At 43.1% G+C, this 16386-nt stretch overlaps 1 protein-coding gene across 7 annotated transcripts in view; it reads right to left on the bottom strand.

Annotated features, from left to right (window-relative positions):
• Positions 1 to 16386, bottom strand: part of ANKRD29 (ankyrin repeat domain 29) — a 51395-nt gene that overhangs the window by 2351 nt on the left and 32658 nt on the right. For 5 of the 7 annotated variants that reach the window (XM_090285721.1, XM_090285722.1, XM_090285720.1 and 2 more), the window contains 4 exons: positions 10750 to 10848; positions 9157 to 9252; positions 5864 to 5962; positions 1569 to 1705 (listed from right to left, as the gene is read on the bottom strand). In XM_090285721.1, the coding sequence (XP_090141847.1) occupies positions 1595 to 1705; positions 5864 to 5962; positions 9157 to 9252; positions 10750 to 10848 (405 nt within the window). In that variant the 3' untranslated portion in view covers positions 1569 to 1594. Of the gene's footprint in view, positions 1 to 1568; positions 1706 to 5863; positions 5963 to 9156; positions 9253 to 10749; positions 10849 to 16386 lie in introns of those variants that run through there. The other 2 variants (XM_090285718.1, XM_090285723.1) reach the window with 2 other exon arrangements.

The raw sequence follows: 16386 nt of genomic DNA, 5'->3' as shown, positions 1-16386 counted from the left end.
GTTTACAACTTCGTACATTGGGCTTCCATGTAGTTTTATTTTCTGGAATTTCTGGTTATTTTTTGTTTTGAGGTAGTTGTATTCCTTTCTAGTTGTAGAGGGAGATCGAGCATGTCAGTCTAAGCCTCCATAGGACAGGTATCTTTTGATGAGAAGGTAGAGTTAGGAAATATCCAGAGATACCTGGGGAAGAGCAGCTTCAGTGGCTGCTACTTCCCACATTACCGGTCTTGTATGTCCTTTCTTTTCCTTGTGCTGCTGAAACACATTCCTTACGCATTTATTTAGTGAGTGAGTCCTGACCACATGCAATAAATACATGGGGCAGTGGCTCTCAAACATTTTGGTCTCAGGACCTTTTTACAGTCTTAAAAATTATTGAGGACCCCAACGAACTTTTGTATTTAACTTATTAGAAACAAAAACTGAAAAACATTTAAAATACAGGGTGTCGCAAAAAATGTATCCACACTTTAATAGCTGGTAACTTGCTGATTTTTTTGTTTTAGATTTAACTGTTGAAAAATAATGGTTGAAACCAGATTAAGTTTTGAACAAAGAAAGTTTACAGTATACCTCACTTATCGTGGGTATTACATTCCAGACCCCCCCCCCCCCGCGAAGTAGGAACCTTACATTTATTTCACACTGTTCAACCTATGTAACTTTAACAACATATGTATACAATACCACAAAATCCTGCGATATAGCAAAAAATCCGTGATAAATAATTAAAGATAATATTTTTTAAAATCCTGCGATACAGGGAGGCCACAATAAGTGAACTGCAATCTAGAGAGGGACTACAGTATTCTGAAGTGTTACTTGAAGTATAGAAACGTGGTAGAAGTGCAGAGACAGAACTGAGGGTGTGGTGCAGCTTATCAGCACCCGAATTATTTGGCCCTTTCTTTTCTGCAGGTACTATAACTGGTGCCACTTAGTTAATTTACCGCAGAAATCAGCCACCCCATGTATTCACCAAGATTTTCATGATGATGACTTTAATTCCCAACAAGATGGAGCATCTCCACGTTACCATCGTGATGTAAGGGCCTATCTTAATGAGAACCTGCCAAACAGATAGACTGGGCGAAGTGGTCCTGTAGATTACCCTGTGCATTCACCAGAACTCACACCACTAGACTTTTTCCTTTGGGGATTTCTCAAGAATAATGTTTATGCTAAAAAACCTGAAACCATTGATGAATTAGGAGTAGCCATTGAAAGATAATGTGGCCAAATACCAAATGAAATGATTCTTGATGTTTGTGATTCCTTTGCTTCACGGTGCCAACAATATCTAAACCAGAATGGTCATCAGCTTGGAAACAGGCACTAAGTATAAGAAAGTACATTTAGTAGTTTATTGTGAATGTTGAAAGGGAAGTGTATGCTAATAAATACAGATTTTATAATCATTAAAATTGTGGATACGTTTTTTTGTGACACCCTGTATATTTGTTAACATATTAAAAATAATAAACTCATTACAGGTTAACATAAATAACATATTTATGAAAAATAACTAAATTTTCAAAAACAAAGTTAGTGAGAAGAGTAGCATTGTTCATAGTTTTTCATTCTATAACACTCAATAATAGGCAATTGGATTCTCATATTTGCTTCTATATCTAATGTATTGTGATATGTTGCTTTGGTTTGAAGCATAGGAAGAAAATTCAACTTCATACAGGCAGGTAAGCTGGAAAAGAGAGGAGCATTTTAATAGACTTTTCAGATCACTGTAGATATATTCTTGTTTGATGCAACACCAACATAGAACAAGTGGTAATTGCTTAAAGGTAATTGCAATGAGGAATTTGAAACAATATCAATGAACTTTTCATATTCTATTACATTAAAATCCATAGGTATTTAGGTAGAGGTGGATTTTTTTTGTAACCATGCATGATTTATAACAACATGCACTGGTCATTTAGAAAATATTAGTTCACTGACTTATGCAGAGCTTCAAAATGTTGACATGTTTCATTACATATCAAAAGATCACATTCATTAGAATTATCACTGATTTAACAACAAGAACAAAAAGCCTTTAAGTGTTAAGAAGTTGTTAGGCTCACATAGTGGATAAAAATCATTCTTTCAAGTACAAATGATGTTCCATTAAAAGGGGGCTGGTTCACTTTGCAATTCCAACAATTGCACAGTGCTTTTTTTTTTTTTTTAAAGATAACCATTGCATTCAGTGTGTGGCAGAAGTGCTCTACGTTTGCTTCCCATTCTGTCACACAGAATATAAAAAGACATATAGCATAGGTCAAGATTCCATAAAATTAAAACTGTGTACTGCTTCATCAAAGACATTCTTAAGTAAAACCAGTATTTTGTAAAAATAATTTACAAAATTTGTAAAACGAAGGTTTGTAAAATCATTTGCCAGTACAGCTTGGTGCCGCTGCTTTGATGTGCTTTTCCAACATGAAAGCAAATGTCAGTAGTGAAAAGGGCAAATAACATCCTGGTATTAAGAATATTGTTTTGACCTTAGACTTCCTGAAAGCGCCTTGAGGACCCTCAGGGGTCCATGGACCGCACTTTGAGAATTGTTGTTATAGATGAATAAAAAGAATTTTCTTGGGATTTCAGAGGAGGCAATTAAAGTGTAGAGAGGCACCCTGAATGGGGGAGAGGGCTTAGATATAGGTATTACCTGTCTCACACACACACACACACACATATATATATATATATATATATATATATATATATATATATATATATATATATCCTTTTTTTTTTTTGCTGCTGCTGCAGAGTGTGGAGCCCCAGCTGCTTTTCCATGGGACCCTGGTCCTAGGTGAAGCTCCTACAGTCCCACCTTCTGGTTGGATACTGCTTCCTGACCTCCACCTGCATAATTCCCTCACTTGTTGGCAATTATGCAAGGATTTGTGGGGAGTTATGAGTTTACCGCAGGTGGTCTGCTGTGCACCTTGTCCTGTATCTGTAGCTCAACCCTTTACAAAGGACCCCTGTAAACCAGAGGTCCCTTGATAGGGTCAAATTCTACTCTTAGCTTAGTTCCTGCAGGATTAGGTCTAATGCCTGGGCCTGCAAAAAAATGCTCCTGGTAAACAAAGTCCAGCCTCAGAGACCCCTCAGGAATAACTAACTGTTTTGCATTGGTTATTGGTGTTTGGTGAGCAGGCAGTCAGAGGTCCTCTGCAAGCAGGAAGAAGAGGAGGGCTAAGAAGCTGTACTTCTGCCCACAAGCCTGTTGAGTTACAGTGCGTGTGTGACAGCAAGTTGTGTGACTAACTCCATGAATGTCCATAACCTTTATCATTAAATGAGCTTTATACTTTCAAACTGTGTTGTCAGGTTTTTGTCAGTGTCATCACTGTTCTGTGTGTCAACCAGACAGTTTTAAAAACCTGGTCTCATTCCTCCTGTTCCCAGCTGGCCCCCTCTGAATCCTCGAGTTGCTGAAGTTGTGACTGTTACAATTACTAGTGACTAGGCTAGCCCCCAACGGCCATCTTACTCACCATGGAGCAGGACCACAGGTCCATATGCATCAGAATACAGCATCAAACCCCTCTGTTTCCCTTCTGCCCCTGGGAGATGTGTTCTGAGTCCTCAGTTGGGGGTATTGGGAACACAGGACCCCTGTATGCATGGGGATGGCTATAGTGTGGGGGGTGACTACAGGGGCCACTGGTTACCCTCTCCTCAGACATCTGCGTCAAAGCCCCAGAGCAGAAGCCCTGGAAGCCCTGGAGCAGAGAGTGCTTCTGCACTAGCTCAGAAGTCACTTCCTCTGGGAAGCCTCCCGTAGCATCCATCACTTCCCTGCTGACAGCTCTTGCCACATGGTAATGCAATTGCTTAATTGTGTTTATTCTCCATTAAACTCTGAGCTCCATGAAGGCAGAGATTGTGAATCTCATTCATTGTTGTCTCCCCAGTACATAGCACAATGCATGGCACCTAGTAGGCACTCAACTGGTGTTTGTTGAATGAGTGAATGAAGGTCAGGAACACCCACTCAGGAGTCCTGGGTGGCTGTTGGAGTCCCAATATCCTAGGTGCCTTTAAAGAGGCTGGCTTCTATGCAGTGGCTGTTGGGTGGGGAGGGAGGGTTCCCTGGCAGCTGCTCTCAGGTAAAGGCTTCTGCAGTATGAAACTCCACCATGAGCAGCCCACACATAATATTCAAGTAGCTCTAGGGAGAGTCCAAAGTCCAGCACTGTGGTCACTGGAAATTCCCCATAACCATTATTGCAGAGATTCTGGGAGTCATGCAAGGAATTGCATTATTCAGTTTCTATATTAAGCTACTCATGTTTTCTCCTTGCCTTAATCTAGGACTGGATGGCTTAACAGCAAAGACTGCCTCCTTTAGCATGTCTGTGTCTAAGGTCTAAAGATATGATAGCAATTTGATTTCAGCTGCCTTATCACTCAGCCAGGCCAGCTAATGGAAAACAAATCTAAGTATCCTGGGATGAGATAAGCAGAAAGGTTGTCTCCAAACAGTTCAATGGTTGGAATGAAGAAATAATAATTCCACATATTAAGTGGAATGGAAGAGACCCCTGGCATGTTGTTTAATTGTACTTCTTAATAGTTTCTTTTCAAAATGTCATAATGTACTCTATGTTTTTGTTTTCCTTAATAAAATCAAACACAGTAGCAGACGCTTATAAAAATTCAAATAGTAGATAAGTATAAAATAAAAGTTGCTTCCTATTAATAAGCACCACCCTACTTCCTCCTTCAAAAGTTAGTAGTTCATTGTGTTTTCTCGAGACCTTTCCTAGGCTACTGTCCCTACCCCACTCCAATCTATTAATTTACTGCATATGCAGATGTTGAATAAAAGAAAATACAATGACAATCATTTTTTTCTGTGGTTACTGTGCATCTTTCACCTCCAAATTTGGCCTGATTGTAATCTAAAGATTTTGAGCTATAAAAAATATGAGTTGGTTTTGTAACAGTGTCATGAAGTCCTGTTAACAATATAAAAGTTTCATTTTTTAGACACCAAATAGAGCGCTAGCAATTCTCCATAGGGATATCCAACTTATGGAGGACGGTGATAAACTGACAGAGTTTTGACATTTTTAGGACACTTCTTTGACAATAGAACACTCATAACCCTACTCCCCACAACTATTGCCTTTCTGCACCATTGTTAGCTGAAATCCATTGATGATATAGAGTTTTAGTATAATTCTCTGGGTCTAAAAGTACTGCTCACTCACAACCTAATGACAGCCTTACATGCCATTACTATGCTGCAGTATGAAGACAGTGATGGGAGCCAGAGAAATGTTACCTCAGTTAAGGTAGACACTGCTTTATCTCTTTACGTAGCATAAGAAACAAGGAAATAGTGACTCCCAAACCAGTAGAAAGATAGTCATCACCAGACAAAGGGAAAATGGGAGAAGGGAGTTGACAGCATTAGCATATTTACAAACCACAAAAGGGGCATCCTGAAGGGGGAAAGATAGTCATCACAGACAAAGGGAAAATGGAAGAAGGTAGTTGACAGTAGTAGCATATTTACAAATCACAATAGGGGCATTTAGATAATGGTGTTAAATTGTAACTCCGGAGTAACCAGTAATGGAGAAATGGGGGAGAAGGAGTGGGGAGGGGGAGCTAATCGCATTAGAGAGGGGAAGCTAATCGCATTACTATAAAACCAGTTTTCTTTGTCTACTTGGCTCACACATTCTTCTGGCTGAGGGTGCACCCAACTCTGCAGACTCATGAATAAAGGCCTCGCTTTGCTGCTTAAATTCTGTGTCCCAGTTTTTATTGTGAGCATTTCTCACAATAGGTGCATAACAGAGTTAAAAGATGCCTAAAGCAAGGCCAGTACCTTGTTTCTCAGGGCTGGGTCTGCCCCGGCTTCCAGGAGCAGCGCAACTGTTTTAATATTCCCGCTGAGCACTGCCGCGTGGAGGGCCGATGTCCCATTCTAAGAGAAAATGACAATGTGTGTCAGGAGTGAGCTTATAGCCAGCAGCACCCAGTTTGGCTGTCATCATGAGCTGGCCCGAGTGACGAGACTGTAATGTGGGCGCCTTACTCTTCCTTATGTTCAAAGTCACATCAGCATCTACTATAGTGTACACAGTAATTGGTCAGTGTAAATATTGCCAATGTTCTTTTGTAAGTGAAACAAGAAATCTGCCCTAGGGTGCACAAGACCTCATGATCACTGGTCAGTTTTATATACATTAGAATTTACTGTGGAAAAAACAACAATACTGTGTCAAATACATTTTCCCCCTACATATACAGTGTTTTTACTTTTGGTGTGCCATTCCAGCAAAGCTGGAGGAATGGCTGACTAGCCAATGGGCTGACCTGCTCACTCAGGTAGGCAGAAAAGCAATGGTGGAGTTACAGGGTGTAAGAGTAAGAGGATGTATGTTGAAGAAAACCCCCTGAGCCCTGAGCCCTGAGCTGGAGTATTTCTGAGCACAGAAGGGCCTAATGGAAAGGTTGCTGACATTTCATGAAATTCACTACAAGTACTTAACAAAATAAGAAAGTGGTTACATGCAGCCATGTAGCTGGATTCTGGAAGGGGAGAGAAGAGAATATCACAAACCTGATATAAGAACAATAGTCATATGACATATGTTCTAGAAGATACACATTTCTGTGTATAGTACCTAAATGCAAGCTTAGTTTCCAAACTAATTATAATTTAAAAACTTTCTTATTTTGTAAAAGAGCAAAATATGCCCAGCAAAATTCCAGCAAAGTAGCATTTTTCCATGTTTGCTTTTATAATATGTGTGGTAGTTCTCTAATCATTTCATTTATATAAATTTTAACCAACCTATCAATTGCAACTGTGTGCAACATGGCCAAAAATCAAAACCAAGCCAAAAAGAGCTTTTTGAAATGAGACTAGATATTGCAAAGTCCATTTCTGACGCTCATTTCTTTTACTTATAAAAACTTCACTTTTATAGACTATTCTTACTTTACAAACATTATTAACAAGTGCAGCTTTCTGGCTTCCAAGCTCATGGAAGATTAGAAGTAGCTCACAGGGACAGGGGAGAGGAGGCAGCCTATTGACACAGCAGCTCCGCATCAGCTGACAGCAAGAATGGAGCTCAGAGATATAAAGATCAGAATCAGAACATCCAAAATGCCTCTGGGGTCACTCTAGAACAAGTGGACTTTATACACATCAATAAACCCTGAGGGTGTGGTTCAGAAAGTGCTAAGCCACTGTCCCATGTTAAGGACAGGTTTGGTGTCCTCTGTTTAAGAAAACAGAAGAGTGTATGCCAGAGGTCAGCAAACTACGGCCCATGACCCAAACCTAATCCGCTGCCTGCTTTTCTATGTCCTGGCAGGCTAAAAATTTTAAAAACTAAATGAAGAAAAGTATTTTGTAATGTGTCAATATTAGATTCTAGAAACACAATGTTCATAAATAAAGTTTCATTGGAGTGCAGCTACACTGTTTTTAAAAAAATATTTTTCTATGCCTGATTTTGTGCTACAGTGGCAGAGTCCAGCAGTTGCAACAAAGATTGTATGGCCTGCAAAGCCTAAGATATTTACTTCATTGTCAGAACATGGACGCAGCTAGAATGCACACCTGGACTTCTGGTATATGCTAATCAACCTGGCCCTGGACTTAGCCTTTCCCAAAGATATGCTGATGGTCTTAGGAGTTCCCAAAAGATGTGTTGATGGACCGAAACCATTCCCAGGGCAAATGGCAATGAACCTATCCTGATATATTAACTAACCTGGTGTGTGTGTGCTCGCGGGGGGGGGGGGGGGGGGGGGCGGGGGCGGGGGAGGATCAATTACATGTAAATGATCTACTGAATATATTGATGAGCAAACTCACCCTCACCAAAATGTGTGGTTGACAAGTATAAAAAAGGGGCCTGCAGAACTGCAGGTGGGACTCCTACAGGCCCATGAGGAGTCCCCGGTCCCCAAGGAGCTGCCTCTCCCCTTCCCCACCTTTTCCATTGCCCGATTCCCACAGTGGTCTCCAGGTGATTTCTCAGAACAGGGCTATCCTGACATACATGACCCTTTATTGAAAGATTGCTAACCCTGGTATATACTATAGTTTAGAAATATTTTAACCCCAAATGATTAAAACTTAAAATTTTTGAGTTTTGGGGCTCTGTTTCCTGGAAGACCCAGCTCCCCAGAATGACATATTCTTTGAGGTACCCAGATTTTGGAGTCTAATTTTATTTCACCGAAGGTAACAATGTGGTTCTTTGCTCCAGATAATGAAGAGAAGGAACATGAACACCTGTTCCCCATGTTTTGTGGGACAAAAATCATGTGTTTTAGGACTTGTGGATTCCTCAAATCCTAAAACAAATCCTCCAATGACATACCCATATGGTTGACATCCCAATGTAGCAATTTCATTACTAATGTCTAATATTTTTTTCTGGAAAACTAGGTACTGACACACTGTGATTCATTCTTTTTACCACTTGCTCATTTCTACCAGTGCCCACTGTCAGAACATGGAGGCAGCTAGAATGCACACCTGGACTTTTGGTATATGCTAATCAACCTGGCCATGGACTTAGCGGTTCCCAAAGGATATGCTGATGGACTTAGCAGTTCCCAAAGGATATGCTGATGGAGTGAACCAGTTCCCAGAGGAAATGGTAATGGACCTAGCCCAATATGTTAACTAACCTGGTGTGGGGGGTAAAGCAATAAGATGTAAATGAATTACTGAATATGTTGATAAGCAAACTCATCGTCGCCAAAATGTGTGGCTGACAAGTATAAAAAAGGTGCCTGCAGAAGTATGGGTGGAACTCCTATGGTCCCATGAGGAGGACCGGGGGTCCCCATTACCTTGCTCCTATGGGCTGTTGAGTTGGTCTGGGAGCTGCCTCTCCCCTCCACCTCCTTTCCCCCCTTTTCCCTCAATAAACCCATTGCCTGATCCCACAGTGGTCTCCGGGTGATTTCTCAGAGCAAGACTGCCCTGACACCCACAAATCTCCAACATTAAGGAGTTGCAGGTATGTTCTTTCAAGAATACAACTAACTGTGAGTTATACCCAGATTCTACTGTAGACCCAAGTATAGACCTCTTAATTTCTAACTTTTTTCCTTTACAGATTGGCAAAATTCCACTTTAGCTCTTACCTTCAAAATACCAAGAGTAGGGGAGAATTTCAGCAACTCTTCTATAACATCATTATACCCTTTGTTGGCTGCTTTCAGTAATGCTGTCGTACCATCCTTGGCAGACAAAGGAAAACAAAAGTTGATCATTAACATATGTGTGTGTTGACTGAGAACTAAACAGGGAGTTGAAAGCTAGGAATATGCACACACTTGCATGTCTCTTCATCTAGGAGCATTTTAGAGCATATTAAGCAGTAAGTTCTACGTAAAAGAACACCAGACAAAATAGGTGACTTATATTATCTTAGGACTCTGCTGTTTGGGAATTCATACTCTTCTAGTCCCTTAGAATACTGGGTAAGGGACAAGGGTAATTTCAAGAGCATATTTTATGACAGAGGTGCACTAAAGAGACATTCTCTGCATTCGTGACTTAGCAGAAATTAATTGTTGAATGTTTGCAATGATTTAAATACTTATTGAACTGTACTGACTGTTCAAAAATTTTTAATGAGCTTTTCATTTTGTCTTCTTTTATATGTAACCTTGGATTTAATCTGCCCTCAGCATCTACTTTCCTGTGGTGGTGGGGGTGGGGGCAAAGGAAGAGGAGGATAGATAAACTGAAATCTGTCTTTAAAAAAAAGCAAAAACGTGTTCAAACATTAACATCCCACTTCTGTCAACACTTTTTGGCCTGAGAAGAGATTTTCCAAATTCCTTTTTTCTCCCACTTTAACACAGCAATTGCTGTATTGGGAACTCCCAGAGTTCTCCTGTAGTGAAGACCCCACCCAGCCAGTGCCAAAGGCTTAGCTGGAAGCAGGAAGAAAGAAAGAGAAAAGATTTTTCTTTTCTGGCTTCAGAGTCTGAGGGAAGAAGAAAGAGGCAGTGGGCGAGGGAAATCAAGTGGTCGGGAATGCGCCTTCTGATTTGCTCTTGGGCTCTGACTTGGAAAGGGAAGGTGGGTCAATACCAAGGGCAAAAGGCCAGACATGTTTTTTAAAAAAAGGGCATAGCAAGTTCCTATGCGGAATGGCCTGCTGTGGGACACACGGAGGAGGCAGGGTTAGGTGACACCAGCAGAGGCTGGGTGGAGGCCAAGGGGGGATGTGGAGCAGGGGCCTGTAACTGGGGGAGCTAGGTGAGGCGGGCCCAGCCTGGAGCCCTGTGGGACCCCAAACCACACACACCCCACCTCCACACTTGGCCAGCTGCACTGCAGCCCAGTACCAGCAGGAGGCGCAGTAGCCCCCGGAAGCAGCCTCCAGGGGACATCCCCCAAGGACAGCCCCAGGCCCAGGCTCCTACGTTCCCCATCCTCCGATTTATCTGGAAGTCTGCTCAGGGGGACGAGCATGTCTGAGGAATCACACAGCTTTTCTTTTTCCTTAGAGTGACTGAGCAGCACTTGATAAGTTTCAACAGATTCATCCTTTTCCTTTGTTTTCCCCCTAAAGGGCAGGTGGCAGTTGGGAGAAAACCCCACTGCGTTACAGCCCGGATAAAGCCGCGTTTTCTCTGCACGGCTAAGCTGAGCTCCACTTCGGAGCTTCAGTACATGTGCTTCCGCCCGAGCCCCTGGGCTGCACCGCTTTCGCTCGAACTCACGTCGCGGGCGGCGTCGCGGTCGGCTCCGCGCAGCAGCATCACCCTCACCACGGCGCTGTGGCCCATCTGCGACGCGATCCACAGCGGCGCCGTCCCGTCCTGCGGCGAGAGCACACCTGGGACCCCGGCAGACCACAGAGCAGCCGCGTGGCGGCACGTTAACACCCGGGCAGAACCCCTCGCTGACAAACGAAGGGGGTGATTTCAACCCAGTTACACAGACGGGGCTGGGCAGGGCCTGGACTGCGTGAGTCATTGCCGAGATTCGATTTCGGCTGATAAAACAGCCATTTTGTGGCGGGATCTGTGACCACAGAGAGTGGCAGAGCTGAGTCTGAGAAACCTGGGTAGGAGCAGCCCGCCTGTCTTTATTTCCCCAGACACCGGCGCCCTTGGTGCTTAGTTCGCGCCCTTCAGTCCCGCAGGAGAGCGAGGCGGGCTCTGAGGATCAGAGGACACTTCTCCCACTCCTCTGTTCTCGTGACCAGACTTCCCACGGCCACATAATTTTTAGGGATATCATGTCTTCCGGGAGGTGCTTTGCAGTAGCTAGTTACAGGAGGACGACATTTGGGGTGACACTTCCTGTATGTTATTCCCCCCGCGACCCTTTTCCTGTGAACACTGAGCCAGGAGGCTCAGAGGTGCTGCTCCGAGGAGAAAAGGCAAAACATCCAAGGGACAGAGAAGGGTCTGACAGTAGCGTGGCTCCTGCTGGACAAAAGGAAAACAAGGAAACCCTTCTCTGCTGGCAGGAGGTGCTAGAGAGGGAGGCTGGAGGGGCTGAGGTCAGTGAGGGTCCACGTGTGTGCCCCTCCTCCCCCCAACGGGGGTGAATCAGGATTAGGTAAACTAGGGGTGACAGAAACACCTAGATAATTATGGTGAATTCCAGATGGGGAAGGATTTTCTCCTGTTCTTGGGATAGAACCCAGGAAAACTACAAGTCCCTTACAGAAGCTCTGCATTTTGTCTGGAACTTGAAAGATAGAAATGACTGTGGGAGCTGCCTGGGCCCCCATACCCCTAGTCCACACCCACTAGGCAGCTAGGCATCCAGGAGTCCCTGCCTACCTGGGGGACATTGGAAGTGCTAGGTGAACAGTGGCCTGGAGTAAGCCTGGAGCTGGGAAGGTAAGACCACAGAATGTCTTGGTTTCACCAACAGAGGTAATGGTGGGGTCAGTGTATGGTGGGACCAGCTGCATCTCCATGGTACCAGCACAGGATGCTCAGGGATCAGAGGCTAGATAGGCCAGCACAAGACATGAGCATCCCCACCTCTACCCCAATGCCAGGTGATAGTCTGACCTCTGAAAACTTAGGTCATTTTGGAGAGAAGGGCAAGAGGAGAGAGGGAGGAGGATCCAGAACTGACTAAACTTAACTTCTGGGGTAATTAAGATAATATGGCCCAGAGAGACTGTTTCAGTCAGATAAGACTGAATTACTCATCAGTAGGGGCTGAAGAACAAGATGATTCAGTTACAGGATATAAATTTTCATTTTTTTTGCTGCAGTGTACAATTTTAACTCCCGTGTACTAGTCACAGCAGGCACAGGATTACTGCCTACTGCTGTCCTGGCAGAGGGACAGAGGACAAAGATGTTTGAGTAGGGTGGTGGATGATGATAAAGCAAGAGCCTAGAAGGATCTGCAGGCACTGGGGACCAGTGGGAGGACAGTGGCACCTCTCTGTGTTGGGAGAGATACAGGGAAGAGGAACTGGAACAAGGCATGGGAGAAGTCTGGAAATGCCCTTGCCCTCCTCCATCCTTGTACAAGGACCTCTGAGAAACAGCCTTCAATCTGAATATTATTTATCATTAGCAATGTAAGTACATCCTTAAATTGTACTTTTAGTTTACAAAGCATTTCTCCATTCATTATTTAATTAGATTCTCCCAATTCAGGAGACCCATTCATTCATTCAACCACCCAGCAATTACTAAGTATCTTCTTAGTCTCAGGCAGAGTACAAAAATAAGACATGATCCCTGTTATCAAAGGAACTAAGTCTAGTGGAGAAGAGACATGGAAATTTCATATGACTGCAGTGCTACAATCATATATGGACAAAAATGCCCCAGATGAACCAGGAATGAGCCCACTTACTTTGTGGGGGTTATAGGGTCAGCTTCGCAGATGGGGTGTTGGTATCTGAGCTGAATCTTGAATGAGGACTAGGATTTTGCCAGTCTAGTGGGAGGGAATTCCACAGAGATGGAAGAACATTTACAGTCACAGTGGCTTGGACAGGAGTGGCTGGTTCAAGCAGGGTGAGAAATCCAGCTGGCATGACCCAAGGGGTGTGGGAGGGGCCCCAGGAGGCAGGAGAGGGTGTCTGGGCTCCACAAAGGTCTTTCCAGGGCTCACGTGCTGCTGCACTTCTCCCTCCTTATCTGCTCTGGGTCCATTTGTTCTTTGTTGATGTCGCCACCAGAGGGCATCCAAGGAAAGGCTGTCAGAGGCCTGTCTGATGCTAAGGGCTTGTTTTTAGTAAAACTATTAATTGACCCTAATATGTAGAAAAGTGCTGAGAGGTGCTATATTGGGAACAACTATTAATATCATAACGGTAATGCTAACACTCAATTATCACCTTAATTGCAATAGTCATGGTAGGTGAAAATGATGTCACCATTTCCTGGTTGAGACCTTGGGCAAATCACTGTTGCAGTGTCGCTTCTACAAAAATATTAGACTTACAGAGATATTGGTGAATGAGGAAACATAGAAAGGTGCTGAGCACAAGTACAGATACTTAGAAAATAGTAACGGATCTGAATATTATTTATCATGAAAAACAGTAAGGACTTCCGGCCAAGATGGAGGCTTAGACGGACACGCTAGGTCTCCCTCTACAACTATAGAGGAATACAACTACTTCAAAACAAAGGATAACTAGAAATTCCAGAAAATAAAACTACACGGAAGTCCAACATATGAAGTTATAAACCAGCGGTACCATTTGGGCAGGTAAGAGTTAAAGAGGACAGTGCTGTTTGCGGTCGCACCTGGACAACGGCGGGCGGCGAGGAATCCGGATCCGTCAAGCCCCTGGCGGTGCGCGACCACGGCGAGGAATCCCGGCTGCGGCCAGGCCCCTGGCGGTGCGTGACTCCGGAGCTGGGGAGAGCGGCCGCCGCATCGCCTTGAACAGTGAGGCCCAGGGGGGCGGGAGGACGGATCCCGGTCTCCTAGCTGAATAACTGTGTGAATCCATCTTGGACCCCCGCCCCCAAAGAAAGCACCACAGGGCTGCGAAATAGGTCGCGGACAGGCAGGCGCCAGCCGGTCGCTGATTTGTGACGCGTACACAGGCACTGCCCCCGACAGCCGGCCCAAGAAAACAAAACGCATCTGTCAAAATGAGGCAGGCAACTTTAGAAATACCGGTAACACAACTCACCAGGCAGCAGATAGAGAACCTGACAGATGAACAGATAAGAAACCTGTCAGAGGCTCAGTTCTGGGCCATTGTTATCAGGTGGCTTACAGAATTCACAAAAGAGCAGGAAAAAGATATGAAAGAAGCGAAAAACTTTCATAACGAAAGGAACAAAACCACATACGAGACAGAAGGAAAGGAAATAAAATCCAGAGTTCATTTCAACAAACTGGAATATGGAGAAGGAACAAGCAGTCAACCAATGCAGCGAGAGGAAATGGGAAGCAACAATGAAAGGATCAGAAACCTCTGGGACAGCTATAAAAGGCCCAACATAAGAATCATTGGTTTGCCAGAGAATGAGGAAGATGAACTAGAACTTGAAAAATTGAGTGAAAATATAATAAAGGAGAACTTCCCAGACTTGGGGAAGGGAATAGACCTGCAGGTCCAGGAAGCAAGGAGAGTTCCCAAGAGACTGGACCCAGGGAGAACCACTCCAAGACACATTATAATCAAAATGTCAAAAATTAAAGATAAAGAGAGAATCTTAAAAGCAGCAAGAGAGAAGAAAAGAATTATGTACAAAGGGGTCCCAATTAGACTATCAGCTGACTTCTCAAGGGAAACCCTACAGGCAAGAAGAGACTGGCAAGAAATATTCAAAGTAATGAAAATCCAAAACCTACAACCACGAATACTCTATCCAGCGAAATTGTCATTCAGAATAGAAGGACAGAGAAAGTGTTTCCAGGACAAAATAAAACTGAAAGAGTTCATTAGATCCAAACCACTGTTATATGAGATGTTAAAGGGACTGGTTTAAAAAAAAAAACAGAAGCTAGGGAGATGAAACAAAGGCAAACTAAATAGGCAACGAGAGTGGAAGAGGAACTGTGGGTACGGGAAGCATATTAGGGGGAGGTCAACAGGGAGGGGGAATGGGGAAAGGGAGGGAGATGATATAGGAATTGGGGATCAAGGTAGGAGGGAATGGAATAGATGGAGAGAGGTTGGGAGGAACTGTATGCACAACTAATGGACATAATCTAAAAGGGGGGGACAACTGGAGGGAGGGGGGCCACCGGGTGGAGGGGAGCAGAGGGAAGGGAAATTGGCACAAATGTAATAATTTAATCAATAAAACACATTAAATCTAAAAAAAAAAAAAAAAAAAAAGAAAAACAGTAAGTACCTTAATTTGTACTTTCATTTGCAAAAGCACTTCCATACGCTTTATGAAATTTGATTCTGCCAGTTTCCCCATGAGGTAACTGATGAGCAGGTAGGAATGATTGGTAAAATGAGATTTGGGAGACACCTGTGTATTTCATTACTGGTGATTATTTCTCCACATCTGGTTTTTGAACCCAGGGAATTGAATATGAGTTAGAGCATTATTGTCAAATCAAATTATTTATGAGTTGGTTATCTAGTCTATGAATAAGAGAGGTTTTCTTCATCTGTATATCTCAAGTTCTGTTTTCTCTTATATTTTCCTCCTATTATAATAGTCAGAATCTTCATTGTGAACATGACTTCATAATGAAAATGATGGAAATTAGGCCACTTTAGCTCCTTTTTGTAGCATTTGGAGAGAACTGGAGTAGAAAAAAGCATTTGAAGTATTTATATAAGTTTTTGAATATTTTTTGACAAAAATATAGTTTTAAACTATATTAAATTGAATAAATCACCATGAAGTGAAACTTAGAACCTCTACATCATTTTTTTTTTTTTAAACAAAAAGAAAATAGAATAGTTAGCTTGAGGACAATTAGATTCATGGGGTTATGATAGCTGTCATTTACATTTGTGTGCAAACCAAGTGGAAAATGGTTTAGACTTATTCTGCATAACAAGTAAAAAGAAGACTCATGGGTGAAAACTACAGGGAGCCTTGGCTGGTGTGACGCAGTGGATTGAGAGCTGGCCTGGGAACCAAAGGGTTGCTGGTTTGATTCCCAGTCAGGGCCCGTGCCTGGGGTGCAGGCCAGGTCCCCAGTTGGGGGCTCACGAGAGAGGCAACCACACATTGATGTTTCTCTTCCTCCCTTTCCCTCTCTCTAAAAATAAATAAATAAAATATTTAAAAAGAAAGAAGGAAAACTACAGGGAGATTTTGGCTCTGTGTAAGAAAGAATGATAATGAGGCTATTAAAGAATAAATAAATGGCTTTTATATCTGAAATGTAAAGGCCTTTAAGGGTGTTCCTAACATCCTCCTGCTTTCTCTAGGAAATGT

Source organism: Furipterus horrens, unplaced genomic scaffold (genome assembly GCF_987537825.1).
Source record: "Furipterus horrens unplaced genomic scaffold, mFurHor1.1.pri manual_scaffold_8, whole genome shotgun sequence".
Classification (NCBI taxonomy): domain Eukaryota; kingdom Metazoa; phylum Chordata; class Mammalia; order Chiroptera; family Furipteridae; genus Furipterus; species Furipterus horrens.
The sequence above is the reverse complement of the archived record's forward strand: the minus strand, read 5'-3'. Positions and strand labels throughout refer to the sequence as shown.